This window comes from Sciurus vulgaris (assembly GCF_902686455.1).
Source record: "Sciurus vulgaris genome assembly, chromosome: X".
Taxonomy (NCBI): domain Eukaryota; kingdom Metazoa; phylum Chordata; class Mammalia; order Rodentia; family Sciuridae; genus Sciurus; species Sciurus vulgaris.
Window position 1 is genome coordinate 95,243,727 of NC_136471.1, and position 21,839 is coordinate 95,265,565.

General features: G+C 48.6%; 3 protein-coding genes and 1 long non-coding RNA gene across 10 annotated transcripts in view; 3 read left to right on the forward strand and 1 right to left on the reverse strand.

Moving 5' to 3' along the window:
- The window catches only part of OTUD5 (OTU deubiquitinase 5), a 28,640-nt gene extending 24,122 nt beyond the window's left edge, over positions 1-4,518 (forward strand). For 3 of the 5 annotated variants that reach the window (XM_079124361.1, XM_079124359.1, XM_079124362.1), the window contains exons 6-9: positions 804-1,007; positions 2,477-2,678; positions 2,766-2,879; positions 3,437-4,518. In XM_079124361.1, the coding sequence (XP_078980487.1) occupies positions 804-1,007; positions 2,477-2,678; positions 2,766-2,879; positions 3,437-3,561 (645 nt within the window). In that variant the 3' untranslated portion in view covers positions 3,562-4,518. The remainder of the gene's footprint in view (positions 1-803; positions 1,008-2,476; positions 2,679-2,765; positions 2,880-3,436) is intronic. The other 2 variants (XM_079124360.1, XM_079124363.1) reach the window with 1 other exon arrangement.
- A 3,040-nt stretch (positions 4,519-7,558) lies between these two features.
- On the forward strand, positions 7,559-12,039 carry PIM2 (Pim-2 proto-oncogene, serine/threonine kinase). The gene is made up of 6 exons (XM_079124437.1): positions 7,559-7,770; positions 7,900-8,009; positions 8,757-8,807; positions 9,649-10,021; positions 10,624-10,800; positions 10,893-12,039. The coding sequence occupies exons 1-6, from the start codon at positions 7,710-7,712 to the stop codon at positions 11,054-11,056; spliced, it is 936 nt and encodes a 311-aa protein (XP_078980563.1). The 5' UTR covers positions 7,559-7,709; the 3' UTR covers positions 11,057-12,039.
- Positions 11,808-12,443, reverse strand: LOC306651710. Its single transcript, XR_013761187.1, has 2 exons — positions 12,306-12,443; positions 11,808-12,274 (listed from the first exon to the last, which is right to left on the reverse strand). It is a non-coding gene; the product is annotated as an uncharacterized lncRNA (long non-coding RNA).
- Positions 12,444-12,601: 158 nt separating this feature from the next.
- SLC35A2 (solute carrier family 35 member A2) lies at positions 12,602-21,801 on the forward strand. Of its 3 annotated transcripts, none has more exons than XM_079123822.1 (5): positions 12,602-13,189; positions 14,596-14,778; positions 18,358-18,509; positions 20,030-20,182; positions 21,522-21,801. In XM_079123822.1, the coding sequence occupies exons 1-5, from the start codon at positions 13,099-13,101 to the stop codon at positions 21,630-21,632; spliced, it is 690 nt and encodes a 229-aa protein (XP_078979948.1). In that variant the 5' UTR covers positions 12,602-13,098; the 3' UTR covers positions 21,633-21,801. The 3 variants fall into 3 exon arrangements, with proteins under 3 accessions (XP_078979948.1, XP_078979947.1, XP_078979946.1); XM_079123821.1 differs by lacking the exon at positions 21,522-21,801 and adding an exon at positions 21,292-21,479 and having other exon boundaries at positions 13,000-13,189; positions 19,440-20,182; XM_079123820.1 differs by having other exon boundaries at positions 13,014-13,189; positions 19,440-20,182.
- The last annotated feature ends 38 nt before the right edge of the window (positions 21,802-21,839 follow it).

A 21,839-nucleotide genomic window follows, 5' to 3' on the forward strand; every position in this document is an offset into this window, starting at 1 on the left:
CTCAAACTGGCCAGGCTGGCCTCAGACTTGCGATTTTTCTGCCTCAGCCTTTCGAGTAGCTGAGGTTGCCTACTTTTTAATTGGCATGTTCTAACAGATTTGCATAAAATTTCCCCTACTGTTATCCACAGTAGAATATTACATTTTATATCATTGCTTTGCAAACATACCTTTGTGTGTGGTAAGTATATGTGCATTAAAATAATGTTTCATGAAGCAATATTTATGGTTGTTCCCTTGAATATACTGTTATTTTAGATTAGTTTTTAAAATACTATCATATCTCTTAGCTTGACCTGTAACACCCTTCATTCAGTGTCCTATCACTCATAGTACCCATACCATGCCAGTACTGTCCTCATCCCCTCACACAATCACAAGGCTTCCCTAGCCCCTTACATGCTTGACTGCTCCCTCCACCCTGTGTTTACACAGCTCATTTCTCAGGTCATCTTTTTGATCCATCTAGGCATAAATGAGGAAGGATTTGACTTTGTGAAAGAGTCCTTATTGAATGGGACTTAAACTTTATATTAAGGCTTAAGCTGGAGGGCACCTATAGCCCCAGACTTATTAGTACCTCAATTGAGGTGTCTCAGGGTGGGGCCAAGACTTCTGAGCATAGGTGTTTGGAAAAACAGGTCTTAACCCAAGCCTGCTTTCTCCCACTCTCTGATAAGTCTGCCGAGGGGTACCTCTCTTCCTGTCTGATTTTTACTGGGACCTGTGGGCCTACCTCCCTGAACCTGTTCTGGTTCGTGGCCAGCATATCACCCCATGTCTCTACTTCTTTGCCCTTGCAGTTTGCAGAGCAGTCCCTGATGAAGAATGCCATAAAAACATCAGAGGAATCATGGATTGAACAGCAAATGTTGGAAGACAAGAAACGGGCCACAGACTGGGAGGCAACAAATGAGGCCATAGAGGAACAGGTGGCTCGGGAATCCTATCTGCAGTGGCTGAGGGATCAGGAGAAACAGGCCCGCCAGGTTCGCGGCCCCAGTCAGGTAAGTTGTGAATTCTGTCACTGGTCTGGCTAAGAACCCATTACTTCACATGCTTTTCCTCCAAATGGACAAGAAAAAATTAAGCAGTTTTGACATCTGTGAGGAAGAGCAATATCCAGGGGCATCTGTAACTTGTCTTGAGACCTAGTTTTGGCATTGTGCCTTAACTCTAAACACTTGTGCAGAAGAAGCTCTTAAGGAGCGAGGGAAAACAGCCATTACTGCTGATAACATGAAGGAGTAATGGATAACTGCAGAGAGACAAATTTTGTTGAATGCCCTTGTGTGCCAGGCTCTGTGCTGAGGAATGCAAAATTAGATCCTGCCTGCTCTGCTTTCAATGATTCCATCTGTTAAGGAAGAAGACCCTATTGGTGTGGCCTGTGACCCTTACTGTGAGACCAGTGGAGGTGGGGGCTCTGGTCAGTCTTCATGGTAGATGGCTGAATGTTAGGGCAGGGAGAAGGCAGGGCAGACAGTCATCTGAGGAATTACATGGAGTTCAGAGTGATGGTAGATGTCGGCAAGACCTGAATAATTTGTTGAACAAATATTTATTGCAGGTCTGTGCCAAGGAGGTACTATTGTCAGTGAATGAGGATATGTTGGTGAACCCAGCAGGCCAAGATCTCTGTTGGTGTGATGCTCACATTTTTGTAGTGAAACAAAATAATCTTAATAAATTAGTTGAGAGTTAAATTAATAAACATAGATTAGTTGATGAAAAATGTAGAGCCAGGGTAAAAGGGATGAGTAGGGCTGAGTGGGGATAGGTGGGATTTCACAATATTAAATGCTGTGGTCAGGGTGGGCTTAGAGCTGCTGGATTTGAGCAAGAGTTTGCAGAAGATGAGCTAGTCTGCTGAGCACACGTGAAGGAGAAGGCAGGGGGCTAGCACACCTGTTGTGATTTAGACAGCCCAGAGGGAGGCCAGTGTAGCTGAATGGAATGTAGTGAAGGATAAAGTCAGGTAGGTGGTGGGGTTAAGTTGTATAGGGGCTTGTGCACTGTGCTGAGGACTTCAGCTTTTACTTTGAATGAAGCAGGAACAATGGGAGGGTAACAATGGGAGCGGATCTGAGTTAGGGCATAACAGGATTCCCCCTGACTGCTGGCGAGTGCAAAACTGGAATCTGGAGACGGGGAAACAGGGAACCAGCAAGGAATAATCTACTGTAGTAGTCCAGGTGACTGGTGGAAATGCTGGCAGTGGATGTGGGGAGAAGGGATTAGATTCAGGATCTGTTTTAGAGGAGAGGGAATAGAATTTCCTGTCAGTTGACTGCAAGGGTATGAGAGAGCAGGGGTTCAGGATTCAGCCTGTATCCTGTAAGATACCCTGTGGTCCACTGTGAGGGGAATGATGGTGCCAGCCAAGATCTGGGGAAGTGAGTGAGTACTGGATGCTTGGGCACAGAATGGACTTTGAAAGTGTTGGTCCTCTCTGCTTTTTCCTTCCCCACTTTAGCCCCGGAAAGCCAGTGCCACATGCAGTTCGGCCACAGCGGCAGCCTCCAGTGGCCTAGAGGAATGGACCAGTCGGTCCCCACGGCAGCGGAGTTCAGCCTCTTCACCCGAGCACCCTGAGCTGCATGCTGAGCTGGGCATCAAGCCCCCTTCCCCAGGCACTGTCTTAGCTCTTGCCAAACCTCCTTCACCCTGTGCACCAGGTCAGTGACTTGCTACAGAATGTACACTAGGTTCAGGAGGCCTTGTCTGGGTCTTGGGCCCTACCTCAGACTGTCCATCTGCCCCAGGTACAAGCAGTCAGTTCTCAGCAGGGGCCGACCGGGCCACCTCCCCCCTCGTGTCCCTCTACCCTGCTCTGGAGTGCCGGGCCCTCATTCAGCAGATGTCCCCTTCTGCCTTTGGTAAGCCTTCTCTGGGAATAGGGGCCAGTTGGGAGTTGGGGAAAGAATGGAAGCAGCAGCAAGTCCTAAGAGAGGGTTTCTGGAATTGCTGACCCTCTCAAGAAAAGAAGTCAGAAGCTGGACATGGTGGCACAGGCCTGTAACCCCAGGGGCTTGGGAGGTCGAGGCAGGAGGATTGCAAGTTCAAAGCCAGCCTCAGCAACTTAGTGAGGCCCTAAGCAACTTAGCAAGACCCTGTCTCAAAATAAAAAATAAAAAGGGCTGGGGATGTAGCTCAGTGGTTGAGCATCCCTGAGTTCAATCCCTGATTTAAAAAAAAAAAAAAAAAAAAGGAAGAAGAAGTTAGAAGACACTAGGGGAGATTTTCAGGTCCAGGAGGGTTTCCTCAGAAGGGATCTAGTAGAGTTTCACAGGCTGGGGGAAGCATTCTGTATCATAGACAAGGCCTGGGAGTGAGAGGGACCTGAGTGGGATTTCTCCAGAGCCAAGGATCAACCAAGGGTGAGGGAAGGCTGGCTGAGGTGCCCCATCATCCTTTTCCTCTTCCTCTTGCCCAGCAGGTCTGAATGACTGGGATGACGATGAGATCCTAGCATCGGTGCTGGCAGTGTCCCAACAGGAATACCTAGACAGTATGAAGAAAAACAAAGTGCACAGAGACCCACCCCCAGACAAGAGTTGATGGAGACCCAGGGACTGGATACCATCTCCCAATTCCCCACTCCTGCCCTCTGGTGCCACCCCACCTTCTTTGGCTTTCTTCCCTCTTGCCTCCTTCCATTCTTCCCTCCTCCCCTCTTCCCTACTCCCCACTTCCCTCTGGCTGGCCCATCCCTGCGCTCCTCATTGCTGCCACCACCACCTGCCTCCACCAGCTGACGTGCCCTGTTGCCCCCTGCACAGCACCATCCCTGCATTCCACAGGGGACTTGGGCAAGGGTGCCGAAGGTAGGCGAGAGGCACACAGAAAACAGACCTGGCAGCCAGGCAGCCCCAGAAGAGAGAGAGAGACTCAAGAGAAGTCTCCTTCCTGCCACCCTTCTTTCCTTCTGAGATCAGATTAAATTGTTATCCTTGCCCCCACAGTGATGCCAGGGAGGTGGGAGGAAGAAGTGGGAAATTTCCCAGTACCCCAAGAATGTCTGAGCCTTCAATGTCGAATTTTTTCTTTGTTAAAATGTACTTTTATCTTATAAAATCAACCAATCAAAAATGATGTAGACAACAGCATTGGCTCTGTGAAGACGGCATCTCTCTGGTTTGGGGGCAGGCAGACTGGCCATGGGGCATGGAAGGGGCAAAAAAATGTGGGTTGCCACTGTCTTCTGGTCTCCAGCTCCATGGAGGTGGACAGGAAATCTAGAATGAGACAGGGCTGGGGGTGGGGGTGGGGGGTGGCAGGTGGCAGACTGGCTTTGGACAATGAGACCCTGACCTTGCTGCATTCCTTTTGCTTCCACCACCACCACTAGTCTCTTTGGAATCTTGAGGTGGGGGCATCTGTGGCCACCACCCAGGATTTGAGTGTAGGGAGTGGGAGCAGCCTCAGCAGATGGGGCACCCGTGCCCTGCAGGTGTTGACAAGATCTGCCATCTGTAATGTCCTTGGCACAATAAAACCAAATGTCAGTTTCCCTGAGCGGCTCTGTTCTGTGTGGGGTAGGGGGTGGTGGGGACTCGGGGGGAAAAGTGGCGATGGCACAGGGCTTGAGTTGGCCCTCCGCTAGGGTCAGTCTGAGAGCCCAGGGTTCACATTTGATTTGCTGCTTATAAAATTTCCTTCTGCCCAGGCATAGGCCCTTAGTCTCACCTACCCAGGAAGCTGAAGCAGGAGGATCCCTCGAGGCCAGTCTGACCAACATAGGGAGACCCTGTCTCAAAAACAAGCCTCTTCCTGGGCTTGTTACCATAAAAAAATCTCCCTCTTTGTTTGCTGACCTGGCCCCTGCTTGCCTTATTTCCTGGGGGGCTGGGGGGATGGGAGCAGGGGACTGTGAGCTGAAGAGCAGAGATTGAATTTCCTGTCCGAATTCCAACTACCCTGCCCCCATCTCTCACCATCAGTGTTTGCTCTTTCTTGTGGTAATCTGATGAGGAAATTCTTTGGAAATGCACGACTGACACTTCATTAACAACATGAGTTTGGGTGGAAGTGACCAGAGGAGCCTTTCCCACTGGGTTTTAGAAGCTGGGGGATAAAATGGCTAAATACATTTTTGTTCTTATTCTGCAATCCTCTTAACACCTCTGTCCCTGCCCCTCCTGGAGGTTTAGCCGAGGCAGAGAAGACTGACTGGCCCCCAGGCCTCCAAGTTTTCTCAAAACAGCATCTTTTCTGCTGTCTCAATAATGGGGTTCCTGGTCTGGGTTGTAGCTCAGTGGTTGAGTGCTTGCCTAGCATGTGTGAGGCACTGGGTTCAATCCTCATCACCACATAAAAATAAATAAGTAAATAAATAATGGGGTTCCTGTTTGTATCTGGCCCTGCAGGTGAGGGCATAGCTGGCTGAGTGACTGGCTGTGGGTGAATGGAATACAATGATCAAGTATGAGTATGTTAAGAGGGTTGATTTGAAATCTACCTCAGAGTTTTCTAGGTGTGTAGCTTTGGTCTCTAGAGTTTCAGGTGTCCCATCTACAAGGGCTACTGGCATCTACTACCTCACATTGCTGATTGTGAGCATCAACAGAATGTGTATGGTCAACAATATTTATTACTGTGCACAGTTCCTGGCACATTCTGAGAGCACAAATATTAGTGCACATTAATTATCCCATTGTGGAAGTTACAGCACCACTTGGCCTCTGCCTACTTCTTGCCACTCTGTCCAGTTTCCTTGACTTCTGCCTGCAATTTGCCTTTCTCTTGTCCTCAGCCACCAACTTTACTTGTCTTTAAAGACAAAGGATCACCTTCTGAGAAGCCCTGTATGACCCCATTCACATTCTCATTTCTGTCTACAAATATCCCCAATAACTGTACTATAAGTAAACTTCCTGGACAGGCACTGTGATGCTTGACTTGTCTGTGTGTCTGTGTGTGCACCCCCATCAAAACCTGGTAGGCTTATGGTGGACCCCTAGTATTGTTGGATCAATAAGGGAGTGTACATGCATTTGCTTTTTGGGTGCTGTCTATGTGACTGTAAGTCCCACGTCTTCACGTGCATCTCAGTATTTCCAATGTGTGTTGTGATGAGGGCTTGTTTCCAGGTGTGTCAGATGGTGACTGTGTAGGACTCTATCTCTGACAGTTTGTGTCTGTATCAGAGACATGCATGTCTGCGTGGGTCTATAACAGTGCATCTGTGCTTTCTGTCTGGGGTAGATGTCCGTTTATATTCCTGACAGATTCTAGGTAGCTATTTCTGGATACTTTGTTTCAGTGACAAGACTGGGTGTCTGATGCTATGTATCTGTGAACAAGTCTATGTTCGCTTTTGTGACATTGTGTGGCTCTCAGATCACATGCCTCCCTTTGAACAGTATGTGTGTGTCTGGAGCATCTGTGTACCTTCTTGTGACAGACTCTGGGTCCCTCATTTCTTGGACTTTAAAGTCTTTGATGTCTGATGGTGCCAGGTACTAGTATATGACAGGTTTTGTTAGTGTCTGGCAGGACATTTGTATTATTACATGGCATTGTAGGTCCATGTGAGTCTCTTGGAGTGCCTCTTTTGGTAACTCATTTCTGGACATTATTTTGACATGTGTCTGCATGTGTGCCTAAGACAAATTTCACACGAATGTGACTATTGATGTCTCATGGTGATTCTGTGTATCCTTGGAGTGCATGTCTGTCTTCCTGGGGTATGTGAGGCCTTCTCTAACCATTTTCACAGATTTGTGCCAAAGGCTGTCTAACCTTTTCTCTACAGCAGCCTTTTCCCAGGTCTTTTAGCCCCTCTCTCTCTCATTGGGAAGCACAGCCGCCCCCCCCCCCCCCCCATAACCACTCCCTGCCATTCTAGATTGCAGGATTCCCGACTGGGCCCATGGCTAAGTTTCAGGTCTGATTAGGTTCAAGGCTGCAAAAACCTGGTAGTTTGCCGCCTCTGGGCACCAGAACGTAGCGGTGGTCAAGTGTTACCCCGTCCCTGGAAACTGGACAGATTCTTCTAGGGGCCTGATTTCAGTTTCGAAGCCAGGGCCAACGGTCGCCTGGAGGAATGGTCCTGGGTGAGAAGCACCCTTCAAGACTGGATCCTGGTTAGCCCCAGGCTCAGATTCTTAAAAGCCAGTCTGGCGTTATCTGTGTACTAATCTCGAGGCTGCGGCGGCGGCAAACCAGCTTCCTAGGAAAGGAGGCTGCGCAGTTTTTTAAGTGTACACACATACACACACCCCCACCAACAACAACCCCGCGCAACAACCAAAACAAACGCGGTTGCTGCAAAGGGATTCCCAGAACCGGTTTCCTCTCCGTGTGCGCCCCCATCATTTGCATGCAAGCCCCGCCTCCACGGAAGAACCAGGCATGTATTTGCATAAGGGGGCACTTGAAACATTGAGGGTGGTATGCAATAAGGACTGGCTCCGATTGGCTGGGATACAGCAGGTGCCGCGTCCGGATTGATCAAAGCCAGGTGGGCGGAGCTGTCGCGCAGGGCGACTCTCCCGGGAGGCGCGTGCCCCAGCTCAGTAGCGTTGGGGCTGGCGCGCGCGGCGAATCTTAACGCTGCGCTGTCTGCGGACGCTTCTGAGCCACCACTTTCCCTGCCTTCCACCCTGGCGCCCCCCAGCCCTGGCTCCCCGGCCCCGCTGCCCCGGGCTTCTACGCCCTGCGGGCTTAGCGGATTCAGCGGGCTCAATCTGCGCAGCACCTCCTCCATGTTGAACAAACCTCTGCAGGGGCTCCCTGCGCCCCCTGTGACCCCCACGCAGCCGCCAGGTAAGTGCAGCCTCCCCTACCTCGTCCTTGTGGGGTGGGCTGGAATGGTGGGTGGCGATGCGTGGGGGAGGGAATCACGGGTGAGCTTAGCACGCCGCCACCCTGACTCCCTCGCCTCCGCCTGCGTAGGAGGCAAGGATCGGGAAGCGTTCGAGGCCGAGTATCGACTCGGCCCCCTTCTAGGGAAGGGGGGATTTGGCACCGTCTTCGCGGGACACCGCATCACAGATCGACTCCAGGTATCTACCACGAGGGTCTTGGGAGGGTCAGGTGTATTTGGCGGGGCGAGGATCCTGGGGCTATAGGATGTTAGTTGACCCAGAGGGAGCCTGCAATGTGTATAGTAGGGTCATGAAGACCAGGATCCGGGTTGCTGGGGGTGTGAGCGCGCGTGCGCATCTGTGGCGGTCCAGGTGGGTATGTGGGGGGGCAGATTTCAGGAGGTCCAGGGAGTTTGACTGGGGAGTATGCGACTTGAAGACAGTAGACCCCAGGACCTAGAGAATTTGTGCATGTATGGGAAGATGGGGGCCTAGACAGATTTGGATCTTGAAGGTAGATGTGAAGCCCGGAGGACCAGAACCCCGGTGCAGAGTTGGTACCCTGGAGGTAGGAAGGAAATTTGAGGGCTTGGGAGTCAAGAAATTTCCACTTCAGGGCTTGGCTATACCTTTTTGGTAGACTGCTTGCATGATTGGGTTCAGTCTTCAGTGCGGAAAACAAATATAAAATAGGAAGAAAATGTACAACGAAATTCTTGGAAGCTGTGAGGGGTCCTGATTTCTGAGAAGAGAGATCCCTGGGCTAGGAATGGTGGGAGAGGTGAACTTGGTGCGGGGGGCCTCGTGGGGCATGGTATTAACCCTGGCTCATGGGCTGTGGTATGCTGGGGACAGAAATACTGGGGTGTTGGCCGATTGAGGGGTCATTGGAGGTTTGCTTTGGGAGTCACCTGCTGGCCCCCTTACCTCAGCCCACTTCTTCAGGTGGCCATCAAAGTGATTCCTCGGAATCGTGTGCTGGGTTGGTCTTCTTTGGTAAGTATCCTTGGTTTTCTTGATTTAATTGACTCCATCACTAACGATGAAATCGCCCGCCCCCCGTTTTTTTTTTTTTTTTTTTTTTTTTTTTTTTTCTAGAGGATATGTGTTCCCTGGGCCCTATAACCGTGAGAACGCTCCACCAGCCCATGTTTACTACCTTGGAGTGACATACAGTTCTGATTCGCCTCAATTTCCCCAGAGCTGTAGATTCTCCCCTCCAACTCTCTTTTCATCCTCCTTTTAAAAGCTGCTATGGGGGCTGCCCACAGGGCATGCTGGAGGGGAAAGAAGGGCAGAGGTCACCGGTTGCCATGGTGATGCTGGCTGCTTCTCTCCTGCCGCCGTTAGCGCTCTAACGGACATAAGGGCGGGTCTGTGCAAGCTGTAGAGGCGAAAGCGCCCTCTGGCGGGCTTTCAGGAGACTGCGCCTGCGCATGCCGTGAGACCCAGGAGGAGAGGGTGCACCTGCGCAGTAGCGGGAATGTGCATCTCCGTGAGAAAACGTCTGCGGTTGTGCAAGTCAATGGCATGGCCGGTAGAGGGCCCCATTCAGGCAGGAAGGCTCTTTCTGGCAGTCACAGCCTGACAGGGCTTGGGAGGGTTGAGTGGTTGTAGGTACTTGGTGACAGTTATCACAATAATATGGAGTATATATTCTTTGGCAGGTCTCTTGCAATTAATCATTATAAACTATCTAAAATGAAAATTGGATACTTATATGCCAGTTAGGGTTTTAGATATTTGGGCAAGACTCAGAGCCCATTTTCTGCTAGGTTCCTATCTACTAGCCTGTTTCCCCTGTTTAACAAATACTTTCTCTCCTTTCCACCCCCAGTCAGACTCGGTCACATGCCCACTGGAAGTGGCACTGCTATGGAAGGTGGGTGAAGGCAGTGGGCACCCTGGTGTGATCCGCCTGCTTGACTGGTTCGAGACACCAGAAGGCTTCATGCTGGTCCTTGAGAGGCCTCTGCCTGCCCAAGATCTCTTTGACTACATCACAGAGAAGGGGCCACTTGGTGAAAGCCGAAGTCGCTGCTTTTTTGGTCAGGTAGTGGCAGCTGTCCAGCACTGCCATACCCGTGGAGTTGTCCATCGTGACATCAAGGATGAGAACATCCTGATAGACCTCCGCCGGGGCTGTGCCAAACTCATTGATTTTGGTTCTGGTGCCCTGCTTCATGATGAACCCTACACTGATTTTGATGGTAAGACTTCTCTAGATCTCATAGATCTTTTTTTTTTTTGACCTTTGTGCTTCCGGCTTCCTCACCTTGATCTCCAGTGGTGGGTTTTCTTGTAACACTTGACCTATTATTGCACCTTTATAAAGTTCTTGATATCTTAATACTGAGTATTCTCATCCTTGGCCATCTCATAAAAACTCCATCTTACATTGATCCAAAATCATCCGGGGCTTTTAATTTGGTGAGGGAATTTTGTTATTATTGTGAGTTATTTTAGTTTATTTTTTGGTAAGGGGGTTTTTGTTTCATTTGTGGTACTGGGGATTGAACCCAGTGGTGCTGTACACCTGAGCTACATCCCCAGCCCTTTCTGTTTGTATATTGCGCCAAAATCTCATTAAGTTGCACAGGTTGGGCTTGCACCAACATGCCATACTCTACTGTTCCTTTTTAAAGTGCTTTTATTGTCAAGGGGGCTCTGCTGTTTTAGCTGCTTTTTTTTTTTTTTTTTTTTTTTTTTTTTTTGGTGATGGAACCCTAATATATTTAAAGAGCTACTGACCTAGTAAAGGGACTGGGGATAGAGGAAGGGCAGCATCGGTGACTCTTTGCTTTGTGTGCAGGTACAAGGGTGTATAGCCCTCCAGAGTGGATCTCTCGACACCAGTATCATGCCCTCCCAGCCACTGTCTGGTCATTGGGTATCCTTCTCTATGACATGGTGTGTGGGGACATACCCTTCGAGAGAGACCAGGAGATTCTGGAGGCTGAGCTCCATTTTCCTGCCCATGTCTCCCCAGGTGAGGCCCTCATAGACCCCAACCCAGCAGATTCCATCCTTGCCAGGTACTCCTACTAATTGAAAATCTCCCATGTGTTTCTTGACCCACAGACTGCTGTGCCCTAATCCGCCGGTGCCTGGACCCAAAACCCTCTTCCCGACCCTCACTGGAGGAGATCCTGCTGGACCCTTGGATGCAAATACCAGCAGAGGAAGCACCCCTCAGCCCCCCCAAAGGAAAACCTGCCCCCCCAGCCTGGTCTGCGCTTCCCTAGGCTTAGCCAGGCTCCCACTGGTTGGAATCCCATGGCTATGCCGCAGGGATAGATGGACATCTGTTGACCTGGTTTTACAGGTTGTTAAAATCCAGTATTACTAAGGTCTGTGATTGGGGATCAGGGCCTAGAAGACGAGCCAAGTCTGCCCACTCCCCATTCCAATTTTGTGAAGGAGCCTTCCTCCTAGAGCCTGTGGTCCCTTATTCTGGAGGAGGGAATTCCTTGTTTCTTGTTTTGCTAAGGATGGTTATTTGGTTGAATTTATTTCCCCTCTGAGCCCCAGGACTCTTGTTCTGACAAGTTGTAATCCCTACACTGGCACCTCTTACTATCACCACACAAACTTAGTTAAAATGCTCTCACTTGGGCAAGGGTGCTTTCCTTAAAATACCCCAGCAGCTCTTACTTTAGCAAAAGGACCCTTTCCCTTTCCCTTTCCCCTAGCCTAGGGTCCCAGATTCATCAAGCTGCTTGCTAACCTTAGCCCAGGATTGCTTATTCTGGGGAAGGTATTGCCCTATTGTATCCCAGGGCTCATTTCTTCTTTTTTTTTTTTTTTTTCTTTTTTCTTTTTCTTTTCCTTTTTTTTTTTTTTTTTTTTTTGGTGAGGGGACCCTACTCTGTTATCCCAAGTGCTCTTATTCTGGTGAGAAGAACCTTACTTCCACAGCTTGGGGAAGGAATGGGAGATGGACACCACCGGACACCACCAGAGATTAGGATGGGATGGATGGTTTTTGGGGGATGGGCTGGGGGAAATAAGTCTTGCTGTTTGTTCTCCTGGGGCCCCCCTCTCCAACTTTTGCGATTCTTGCTGCCTCCTCCTGAGCCAGGATTGTCCAATTGCTACAATGTAAATACTTGTGTATTGGAGGGAGTGGAGCTACAAAGTGTGCCCTCCTGTCCCTTCTCCCCTGCCTGGATTATTTAAAAAGCCATGTGTGGAAACCCACTATTTAATAAAAGTAATAGAATCAGAATTGACTGGCTATTTGTAGAGCATCTAATATATTGCTGAGAGGGAGATGACCTCAGTAAGCCTCAGTCTTCTGTTCATAGAGCTGTTTTATGGGTTTATTTTAGCTGAACCACAAAAATGTTGGTTCTCTCAGTTTTTGTACTGCCCAGTGTGTACAAAAGGATTCTTAGAAATGCTATAAACATCAAGGGGACACATCACCAAAGATGCCAACTCAGAAGCAAAAAGACTTGTACCTTTCCCCCAACCCTAGGGGAGGAGATGTACTTTTCCTAAAAGAAACCCCTAAGAGCACTTTTAGTGGGATCAGGTTTGAGCACTGAATGGAATCTTTACTTTCTCCTTGGTATTTTAATAACGTCTAGGATGTGATGACATTTTCAACTGGTCTTCCCTGGTTTCCCTTGACCTCAGCTGTACCCTGGTCTGCTTCCCATCAGAAGCGAGCTGACCTGAGCACCTCACAGATTCTCTCATTTCGTAAGGTGACACGTTTGCCCTCAATTCCATCAACACTCCTGTCTTCCTTGCTAGTCCTACACAAGTCAGTGAACGTCCCTCCCGCCCCGCACTGCCCTCCCAGTCCCCTGGGGGCGGGTCCTCGACGGGAAGGAGTGGGGAGAAACTTCAGTCCCTTAGAAAGGACCTCAGTTTCTGATGCGGAAAGGGCTGTACCATGTGAAGAAAGCGCCAATAAAGAGCCGAGGTCGAGGTGTGATTGAACCAATGAGACAAGGAGAAAGGCTGGGCGGGTAGTATGGAGAGCTGCATCAGGATCTGACTGAGGGGACACTGGCGCAGGTCTAGTAAGAGGTGTGGCCAGTGAGGACCTGTAATGACGGCCTTAGACAATCACCCTTGTCCTGGTTCTCCCTTTCTCAAAGAACTTGGAATTTCCCCGGTCAGCATCTCAGCCAGCCTTTACAAGGGGCGGAGGAAAGCCACCACTTTGGCCAGGCAGGCATTCGGCTCCACCCTCACTTCAGAGGCCCGGAAGCGGAAGTGATTGACACGGAAGTGGCCTGCTGTTGCCGAGGGGACGGGCCGGGCAGATGCCAACATGGCAGCGGTTGGGGTTGGTGGTTCCACCGCGGCGGCCGGACCAGGGGCGGTCTCCGCGGGGACTTTGGAGCCTGGAACCACGAGTGCGGGTGAGACACCCAGTGGCCGAGCAGTTGGCGGCAGGGCGGAGGTCGGGATTACTGAGGGTCGGAAAGATTCCTCACTGAAGTGACAGGGAACATCACTTTTGCATCGACATGTGTGTGTGAGAGAGAGAGAGTGTGTGAGTGTGTTAAGGGAGAACGGAACCGAGCATTGTGAGTGTGTTGGGGCGGGGAAGATACCATTCTGAAGGTGGTTGTGGGGAGGGTCCTTCCTCATTTGGAGGGTAAAGACCACTCAACGTGGAAAGAATTTCCTTTTGGAGAGGATAAGACCATGGAGACCATTCTGAGTGCTTGTGGGTCTATCCCTATGGAAGGAAGAGACCATTCTGACGGTGTGGGAGTTCTTCCTTGAAGAAGGAAGAAACTGTTCTGAGGGTGGTGGTTCCTTCCTTATAAAGGGACCTTATAAATTTGTCAGCTAGGGTGGGGCAGGTCCTTCCTTATGACTATTGGGTCCATTTTGAAGACGATGTTGCCCTTCATTATATGGGGAAAAGACCTTTCTGTGGAGTTCCCTTCCTAATGGAGGTAGTATGTTGAAGTGGGAGGGTCTTTCCTTATAGATCACAGAAAGAACATTCTGAGGGTGCCAGGTCCTTCCTTGTAGCAGAAAGAGTTCATTGTGTGGGTAGAACAAGGAATTATTCTTTGGCTGGGGAAGGAGGGTGTGCAGTGTTAGGAGGAAAGACCATGTGGAATATAGGGAAGTATTTCCTTATATGGTTGAGGGAACCAGACCATTCTTAGTGGGGTGACTGTTCATTTTATGAGGTTCAGTCCTTGGGACAATGGGGAAGATGAGAGAAATACCATTTTTTAGAGGGTGAACATACTTTAAACAATGGTCCTATTCCCAGTATTTGTGCTATTTTTCTTTAAATGAGACAGACCCTCATTAAACAGGATCATCATTTCATATAAAGTCCCAATTTGTTCATCCATAAAATGGGCATCTTCGTAGTTCCTTAAGAAATCAGCGTGACGTAAGAGTCCATTGAGGAAATCTGTAAAATTTCTTAACCTGGTGATAGGCACCCAGTGAGCACTCAATAAATGTTGAGAATGTAGTTGGTATTTTGTCTGGGAGATAGATGGGGTGGATGTCTAGGGCCTGCCCTAGCCATTTCCTGATATCTCAGCAAGGATTCCCTATATGAGCTGGAGACAATGGACCCACTTGTCCCTTTTTAGCTCTCCTGTCTGTGCTTGAAGGAATGGAAACAGGTAGGGGTCAGACCCTCATTGGGTCAGGGTGAACAAGCAGAGGCAGGAAGTTGCAGTGGCTCAGACAATCCTGTTTGAGAAAGGAGAGGGTTTGGGTGGTGGTGTGGCTATGCCCCAGCAGCTTCTGACCCCTCCTTTCCCTCTGCCCCTTCCGTTCCCCACAGCTCACCGGCGCCTCAAGTACATATCCCTAGCTGTGCTGGTGGTCCAGAATGCATCCCTCATCCTCAGCATCCGCTACGCCCGCACACTGCCTGGGGATCGCTTCTTTGCCACAACTGCTGTGGTCATGGCCGAAGTGCTCAAAGGTTTCACCTGTCTCCTGCTGCTCTTCGCACAGAAGAGGGGTACGAGCCAGGGAGGGGTTGTTGGGAAGGACTCCCCACATATGTGTGTGTGCTCATATGGAGGGTTTGCTGTGTGAGTATTCCCATGTCTGTGAACCTGCCTGGGGATTATGTAAGTGCACCTAAGATTCTTCCCCTCCCATAGCTGTAACTGCATCTATACTTTTACACCCCTAATACCTTAGAGCTCTATAAATGAGATAGTCTTCCCATAAGAGAGCAGGGGACTCACATATTTATTGATTTACCTTTAACTTTGTATAATGGAGAATTCCAAACTTAGACAAAATCAGAGAGAATAATAAAATATTCATTATCCATCCCCCAGATTTACAATTATCAACTCATGGCCACTTTGCCATGAAACAGCATCAGTGATTATCCACTCACTGGTCTAGTTTGTATGTCTGTCTGTGTACTTTTCCTTATATTATTTCAAAGTAAATCCTTATTATCTTTTTTGCTGTTGTTGTTTTTGTGGTACTGTGGATTGAACCCAGGGTCTCTCACATGCTAGGCAAGTGCTCTAACCCTGAGCTACATTCCAACTCCCCCTTATTATCTTAAATAAGTTATTTGATACATATTTTTAAGATAATACCAGTCAGATTTGGTGGCACACACCTATAGTACCAGCTACTCAGGAGGTTGAGGCAGGAGTATTTTTTGGGTCCAGGAATTTGAGACCAGCCTGGGCAAAACAGCAAGACCTCATCTATAACTAACTAACTAACTAACTAACTAACTAAATAACTAAATAAATAAATAAATAAATAAACAAACAAATAAATAAATAAATGTATCATACCTAAAAATCATACATCAAAAAATAATTAAGAGTCAGGAACAGTGACACACCCATAATCCCAGCAACTTGGGAGGCTGAGGTAGGAGGATTGCAAGTTCAAAACCAGCCTCAGCTATTTAGTGAGACCCTAAGCAAATTAGTGAAAACCTGTCTCAAAAGAAAAAATAAAAAGGGCTAGGGATGTGGTTCAGTGGTTAAGCATGCCTGGGTTCAATTACCAGTACCAAACAAAAAAATCATAAATTAATATTCAAATATTCAATCTGTATTCAAATTTATAATGATTTCTTAAGTGTCATAAAAGTTTTTAAAATGCCAAACATGGTGGTGCATGCCTGTAATCCCAGTGGCTTGGGAAACTGAGGCAGGAGGATGCTAGTTCAAAGCCGTGCCCTCATAGGACTGGTATTTGAGATGGGAAGGGACAGTTATTTAAAGACTGCATCACAGGCCTTCAGCTTTTTTTACCCAGTGCTGGGGATTTAACACAGGGGCAGGGGTATGTTTTCCCCAGCTTTTTTTTTTTTTTAATACACTGAGATGGTCTTGCTAAGTTGCCCAGGCTAGCCTCAAACTTTGGATCTTTCTGCTTCAGCCTCCCGCATGGCTGGGATCACAGGCATGCACCACCATGCACAACCAGGTTTTTGGCTCTTATCCACAATTATAATTTGTTTTTCTTTTATTTGAGACTGAGTCTCTATGCTATGTTTCCAAACCTGATCTACTAAAACTTGTAGACTCAAGCCATCCTTCTACCTCAGCCTCCTGAGTAGGTGAGGGTAGGATTCCATTCCAGCACTGCAAAAAAAGAAAAAGAAAAAGAAAAAGGAAGAAAGAAAAACTAGCCTGACCTGATGTGGAACTCTTACTAGATTGTGTTTTTAATTTTTCCCATTTGGTGTGAATATTCACACAGTTGCCCATAGTAACATGAATGTGCATATTTATATTTGCTTATAGCATGCAATTCTAACTCTTTGGGATTTATGATATGATATATACCTTGTTATCTTTATTTTTTATTTGCTGTACTGGGGATTGCATACCAGTAATCCCAGCTGCTTGGGAGGTTTAGGCAGAATGATCACAATTCCTAGGCCAGCCTGGACAACTTTGTGAGACTCTGTCTAAAAATAAAGCAAAAAACAAGGACCAGAGGCTTGGTACAGTGATGCACACATGTAATCCAGCGACTTGGGAAGCTGCGGCAGGAGGATAGCAATTGGAGACCAACCTTGGCAATTTAGCAGTATACTGTCTCAAAGTTTCTTTTTTTTTAAGTGACTGGAGCCACTGTGATATTACCCACCTGTAATCCAGCAACTCGGGAGGCTTAGACAGGAGGATTGAAAGTTTGAGGCTAGCCTCAACAACTTAGCAAGGCCCTAAGTAACTTAGTGAGACCCTATTTCAAAAAGTAAAAAGACCTGGGTATGTGGCTCAGTGATTAAGTGCCCCTGGGTTCAATCCCTAGTACCAAAAAATAAATACAAATAAAAAGGGGCTGGGGATATAGCTAGAGGTGGAATGTCCCTGGGTTATCCCCAGTACACAAAAAAGGGAGACTGTTATGTACATCAGTGGTCAAGCACCTGTCTAGGATGTATGAGACCCTGGGTTTAATCCCCAGTACTGAAAAAAAAAAAAAGAAAGAAAAAATTGAGGTGAGCTTTGCAAAGGCTGTGTTGTTGCATAGGAAATGATTCTCAGTTGTTCATTGGAGCAGGTTCTGGTTAGATTTCTGCTTAATCAAGACTGCATTCATCCATGGGTCAGGGAAACTCCTTGGTGTGTCTAGTTCTGGCTCCTGCTCACAGATGGCTCATGGTCCACTAAGGAGCTAGGATAGGATAAGTCTAAAAATGTAGTCTTGGGCCAGAGTTTTTCTCAGTAGTAGCATGCATGAGAGCCTGGGTTCCATCTCCAGCACCAAAAATAAATAAAATATCTACTCTGAAACTTCCCCTATGTTTGGAATATGACTTTGCACCCAAACTCCAGGACTTGTACTTCATAAGTTCCTGACTAATGATGATTTTTTTCATTGTATAAACATGTATTGAGTGCTTACCCTGAATGGGGTTCTATGCCAGGGAGGTGGGCTCTCAGATATATGAAGTGTGGTCTGTGATTATCAGACACAGTATGATGGATACTTTGTGTGTGCATGGTGCTGGGGATTGGATACAGAGTCTTGTACATGCTAGGCAAGCACTCTACCTACATCCTCAGACCTTTTTTCTATTTTATTGTGAGACACAGTCTTGCTAAGTTGACAAGGCTGACCTTGAACTTGGGATCCTCCTGCCAAAGCCTTTTAAATAGCTGGGATTAGAAGCATGCAACACCATATTCTGTTTGGATGATTCTTCTGGGCACATTTTTTTTTCTTTTTCTTTTTTGGCAGTGCTGGGGATAGAAACTTGGGACTCTGCCAGCTAGACAGGTGCCTTGCTACTGAACTACAACCCAACTCCTTTTGCAGCCAATAAACTTAGTACCAAAAACACTTCCTGGAGACATAGTTGTGCCATAGGGAGAAACTGAGCACAAGGGCTTGGGATGTAGCTCAGTAGTAGAGTACATGGTTAACATGCACAAGGACCTGGATTCAGTCTCTGGCACTGAAAAAAAAAGCCCCAGAACTCATTTTAGCCCCCAGGGAACTGGGCAGACTGGAGAGGGCAGGAGCCAGGCCTGGTCTCACTTTTAGGGGATCCCTATCTTTGGTAGCCTTTGTTAAAAGGGACTCTCCTTCTCCCACCTAGGTAACGTGAAACACCTGGTTCTCTTCCTCCACGAGGCTGTCTTGGTGCAGTATGTGGACACACTAAAACTTGCAGTGCCCTCTCTCATCTACACATTGCAAAATAACCTTCAGTATGTTGCCATCTCCAATTTACCAGCTGCCACTTTCCAGGTGAGCCCTGAACCCAGTGTGGCCCCAAGGGAACTGGCTGGGTTGGGGGACAGAGGATAGGGAAAGGAATGAGCTGCTGAGAGTAGGGGCTGTGTCATTTGTAACTCCCTCAATCACAGTGTCCTCATCTGTGAGAACTGGGAATAGGGGATGCTCATGGGGATGCACATGGGGATGCTGGGATGATTGAAACAAATACCTGGAAAGAGCCCTTGGTTGGTTGGTCATGGATAAGCTTGAGGCTATTCATGGGCAACAGTGTTAAATAGTTAAGAGCCTGGATTCTAGGGCTGAATTTCCTGGATTCAAATCTCAGTTCTGCTACTTTCCAGCTCTGTGATTTGGGGACAAGTCACCTAATATCTCTATTCCTGAGTTTCTTTGTTTATGTACCTTGGAATTGGAGGTTACAGTGATGCCCACTTCCTATGGTGGTTTCATGAGGATTAAATGAACTTATTTACATATAGTGTTTAGACCCACACTGGCAACTGGAATGTACTATGTAAATATTTGCTGGCTGTTTTTGTTGTGGTTGACTCATTTGTATCAAGATCTCCCTAATCAGAAAGCCTACCTGATGCAAGGTGGTTTATATACTTCAGCTTTATTTTACAGATGAGATTGCCAGAGCTTAGACAGGGCAAGTGCTTTGTCCCTGGTCATACAGCCAGGATATAGGATTGGGATGTGAACTTACATATGGCTTGGGAATTCCTGGCACTGCCACCCTTCTGTGCACGCTGGGAGGGTCCTTGTACCCTTGAACCACAACTCAGCCAATGGCCAGTGACTAGCTCTTTTTGCTATTTTTATTTTCATCCACTGACATCCAGTGTCCCTCCATTGTGCCACAGTGGGTGCTGTCCCCCCCCACCACCTATTGGGAGTCAGGATGAGCCCTCAGTACCTTCCACATGTCACTCACAGGTGACGTACCAACTGAAGATCTTGACCACAGCACTGTTCTCCGTGCTCATGCTGAATCGCAGCCTCTCCCGGCTGCAGTGGGCCTCCCTGCTGCTCCTCTTCACTGGTGTCGCCATTGTCCAGGCACAGCAAGCAGGTGGGGGTGGCCCACGGCCACTGGATCAGAACCCAGGGGCAGGCCTAGCAGCTGTTGTGGCCTCCTGTCTTTCCTCCGGCTTTGCAGGTGTCTACTTTGAGAAGATCCTCAAAGGCAGCTCAGGGTCCGTATGGCTTCGCAACCTGCAACTGGGCCTCTTTGGCACAGCATTGGGCCTGGTAGGGCTCTGGTGGGCTGAGGGTACTGCTGTGGCCCGCCGTGGCTTTTTCTTTGGGTACACGCCTGCTGTCTGGGGCGTGGTACTTAATCAGGCCTTTGGCGGGCTGCTGGTGGCTGTTGTTGTCAAGTATGCTGACAACATCCTCAAGGGCTTTGCCACCTCCCTGTCCATTGTGCTGTCCACTGTTGCCTCCATCCGCCTCTTTGGCTTCCACTTGGACCCATTATTTGCCCTTGGCGCTGGGCTCGTCATTGGTGCAGTCTACCTCTACAGCCTTCCCCGAGGTGCGGTCAAAGCCATAGCTTCCACTTCTGCCTCTGCCTCTGCCTCTGGGCCCTGCATTCACCAGCAGCCTCCAGGGCAGCCACCACCACCGCAGCTGTCCTCCCACCGAGGAGACCTCATCACGGAGCCCTTTCTGCCAAAGTCAGTGCTGGTGAAGTGAGGGCTGGTGTTGGGGGGGGTCACAGGGAGGGGGACGGGGTGGAGGTTGTCGGGCGTCTGCAGGACCTGAGTCATCACCAGGGCCTGGCTCCTCTAGGGTTGGAAGATGGTCTTCTCTACTAGGACACTGAGACTTCTGGAGGGGTATGGGACTAGGGCTGGGTGTCAACATGAATCCTTCCTGGTAGACTGACACCCCCTGCAATGAGGGGGTTTTTACAGCTGCTTCCTCTGCCCCAGTCTAACCTCTTTGGGGACAAGGTTGGGAGAATGGTCTTTCAAGGCATTTTGTCTTGTCTGCCCACCTGTTGGCTGGATTTATCTTGTCTCTCATGCCTGGGACAGTCCCTTCCAGCTATCCCTCCGGTTTTGTAAGGATAGACTGGACAAAAGTCCTGCAGCTCTTCAGTAATGACTAATGCCTACCTGTGGGGTTCTGTTTCCCATCCTTTGAGGCCTTCGCTCCTCCATTACCACCACCCTGAGTCATGTTAGCTTGGTCTCTTTCGTGGCCTTGGGGCAGCTTCCCTGGCACTGAGGCCCTTGAAGATGGGCCTGCTGCAAACACCCAGGTCAAGAAAGAAGCATAAAGTGAGAGTTTGTATCTGGGGGAGGGTGCAGTAGGGGCCATTTAGTCATTTGGGGATTTGTGGTGTAATCAGATCATTAATGATTCAGAGTGTGGGAAGTGGGGAGGGGAGGTCCTTGAAGTTGACAGAATCTCATTGAACTTAAGACACTGGCAGTTGCCAGATGCAGGGTTATTTTCTGAGACATACAGAAAAGAAAATTAAAGCTGCCAATCTCATTTTTGCTACCCCATTGGTTGTATTATGAGGCACCCTTACTTCATGGTGGGTGTCTTAGAATGGATGAGTCGTGAAACCTACTCCCTGCACTCCCCAAAGCTTATTAACCCCCTAACTGTATCCCAGGGGATGTGTGTGTGTGTGTGCGCGTGTGCGTGTGTGTGCGTGTGTGTGTGCACGCACACTCACAGGAGATGCCTGGGCTGTCTTTGCTACATGTAAATAGGGCCACTGGATCTTTATTTTATTAATTTGTCTGATTTTTTTGGTTTGTTTTCTAAGGAACTGTAATGAACAAATGTCAGGATACCCAATGCCAAATAAAGACGTTGTATTTATTTAGTCCATGTGTAGCTTTCTGACCCAATGGGCCCTTTCTCCACATATGCACTGTTACTAACCCCAGGACTACCAGCCTTACTACCACCACCCTCGCTTGCTCAGGAAAATTGCCAGCCAGCCAGCCCACCCCAGCTTTCTGTGTTTCTCTTTCCTCCCCATTCCCACCACAGGTTGCTCACCAAGGTGAAGGGTTCGTAGCCGCCGGGATTGAAGACGTTGGCTTGGCGTCGTTCTCCCTTCTTGCCCTGGCCCAGCTGGGACCAAACTCTGATCAGTATTAGGGGTAGGGTGAGGTAGACACTGAACTCCCTATCCACACTGCCTCTGCCCCTACGCAGAGCAGACATGACTAAGCTTCCTTTGTTAATGTCCCACCTCAGCCATCAGCCCCTGCCACCCCAGTATTATTTCTTAGGTGAGTTTTGCAAATAAAATGTGTTTTGGATCTTGCCAGTTTGGGTTGGGGAGCCTGAAAAGAGTGCGAAGAG